Source organism: Aplysia californica, unplaced genomic scaffold (assembly GCF_000002075.1).
Source record: "Aplysia californica isolate F4 #8 unplaced genomic scaffold, AplCal3.0 scaffold00785, whole genome shotgun sequence".
NCBI lineage: Eukaryota > Metazoa > Mollusca > Gastropoda > Aplysiida > Aplysiidae > Aplysia > Aplysia californica.
The window spans coordinates 239,786-241,573 of NW_004798055.1; the positions used below are offsets into that span (position 1 = coordinate 239,786).

Sequence of the window (1,788 nt, forward strand, 5' to 3'; positions counted from 1 at the left end):
CATCCATCTATCTATCTATCTATCTATCTACCTATCTATCTACCTATCTATCTATCTATCCGCCAGGTCCGAGAGATGATCAACAATCTGGGTCTGGCCGGAGCCTTCATATGGGCGATTGACCTGGACGACTTCAGTGGTCACTGTGGTCAGGGCAAGTACCCACTTCTCCACGCCATCAACAACGCCCTCTGAGGGCCCAGGCAGGCCAGATTTCACGTGACAGAACGTCGGTGTCCAGACGTGGGCTGTGGTGAGTGCAGTGAGCGTTTTTGTTCGTTTGTACATGTTGTACCAGCTGACCAGGGGAAAAAAAGTTTGTTCAAAGAAATGTTAATAACCTTCTTGTTTATGACCCAATTTACATCAAAATTGACAGAAAGCTAAACGTACACCCGGATTATTATTTTAAAAAACCTCACAAACCCTCATTGCTGTTTCACAGGGAAAAGATGATAAAGTAGTTCTCCCGTGTACATCATGCTTTTGCAGTGAAGCTGTATCAGCAAACAAAATCTCCCGATGCTCGGGATAGGATGTAATATTCTGAGCTAACAGTCAATTTTGAAATGGGCTGCAAATTGTAAAAGGTGTGGGTCCATAGAAGATGAGGACTCGAATTCTAAAAAAGTCCCGAGTAAACACACGGTAGGCAGCCTGTAAAAACAACCCACTTTTGAAAAGGTTAGGGAAGTTCAATATTCGGTTGACCCTGGCCGATACATCGTTATCCAACAAATAATTTCTGGAGAAGCTTGGGATTATTTGTTAATAACGAAGGAAGATAGAACCAGAACTTACAGCAAGACGGGGTGCTCCTCGTGACGCCAAATCTGTTCTGGGCTAGGTCAACAGCTATTTCGGTTACAGGACAGTCATTCCGACTGACCCCAAACAATCCAGACCTGAGTCAACTGGACTTATGCCGCAACTTATGGGATGTTTGAAGGACAAGATGTGTGGGAAACTTTCGAAAGTATCCAAACTTGAGAGAAACAACCATGTAGGGTACAAAAGAGATTTCTCCCGAGCAGTGTCAACGCCTCATTGTTAAATTCACCCAGTGAGTCAAAATGGGCTTTACTCGAAATCTGGAAGATATCTTGTAGCTTTGTTTGTGCCTCAAGTATTCTATTGTTATCAATACACTATAAATCCGGATGGATGTACCACGTTTATCTATCTAGACTTTGGTGTTCGTACCTTAATTCAAAAGGATTTTATCGATTGTATTTTTTTGGACGACCTTTTATTTCTGGTTACGTGGATGTTTGTGTTTTGAATTTCAGTAAAGCGATGTATAATAATAATAATATTGACACAACAGCATTAGCTCCAATGGTAACAGTGTAAACGAGTGAAAGGGTTCTTAATTGTTCATTTACTGCACGTGAATTTGCATTAGACCTATGTGAATGCACGCACGAGGCATTTGACTGAATAAATGAGAAAATAAGTGTGTGCTTGTTCCTCAGTGTAAATTGATATGTGTTCGTTTGTAATTGTATTATTATTATTATTATTATTATTATTGTTGTTATTATTATTATTGATAACTTCACATACAAGCTCAAAATTTACGAGCACCTGATTCCGCTGCGTCGTGACACATTATTTAAAAAAAAAAATGATATTAGCGTTATTAAATGATTGCAGGTCTGAAGCGTGTGCAATCCTGACGGAAATTCACAGGGAGAGAATCGGAGAACAAAATGATTGAATGTGAGGAAAACAAGGCAATTATAGACCAGCGTTCTGCGTCTTTGATTTACAGAAAATACAATCGAC

The 1,788-nt window shown here is 39.9% G+C and overlaps 1 protein-coding gene across 1 annotated transcript in view; it reads left to right on the top strand.

Moving 5' to 3' along the window:
- LOC101849796 (acidic mammalian chitinase) overlaps positions 1-246 on the top strand; it is a 54,932-nt gene extending 54,686 nt beyond the window's left edge. Inside the window, exon 7 of the mRNA XM_035972662.1 lies at positions 67-246. Coding sequence (XP_035828555.1) covers positions 67-195 — 129 coding nt within the window. The 3' untranslated portion in view covers positions 196-246. The remainder of the gene's footprint in view (positions 1-66) is intronic.
- Positions 247-1,788: the final 1,542 nt, after the last annotated feature.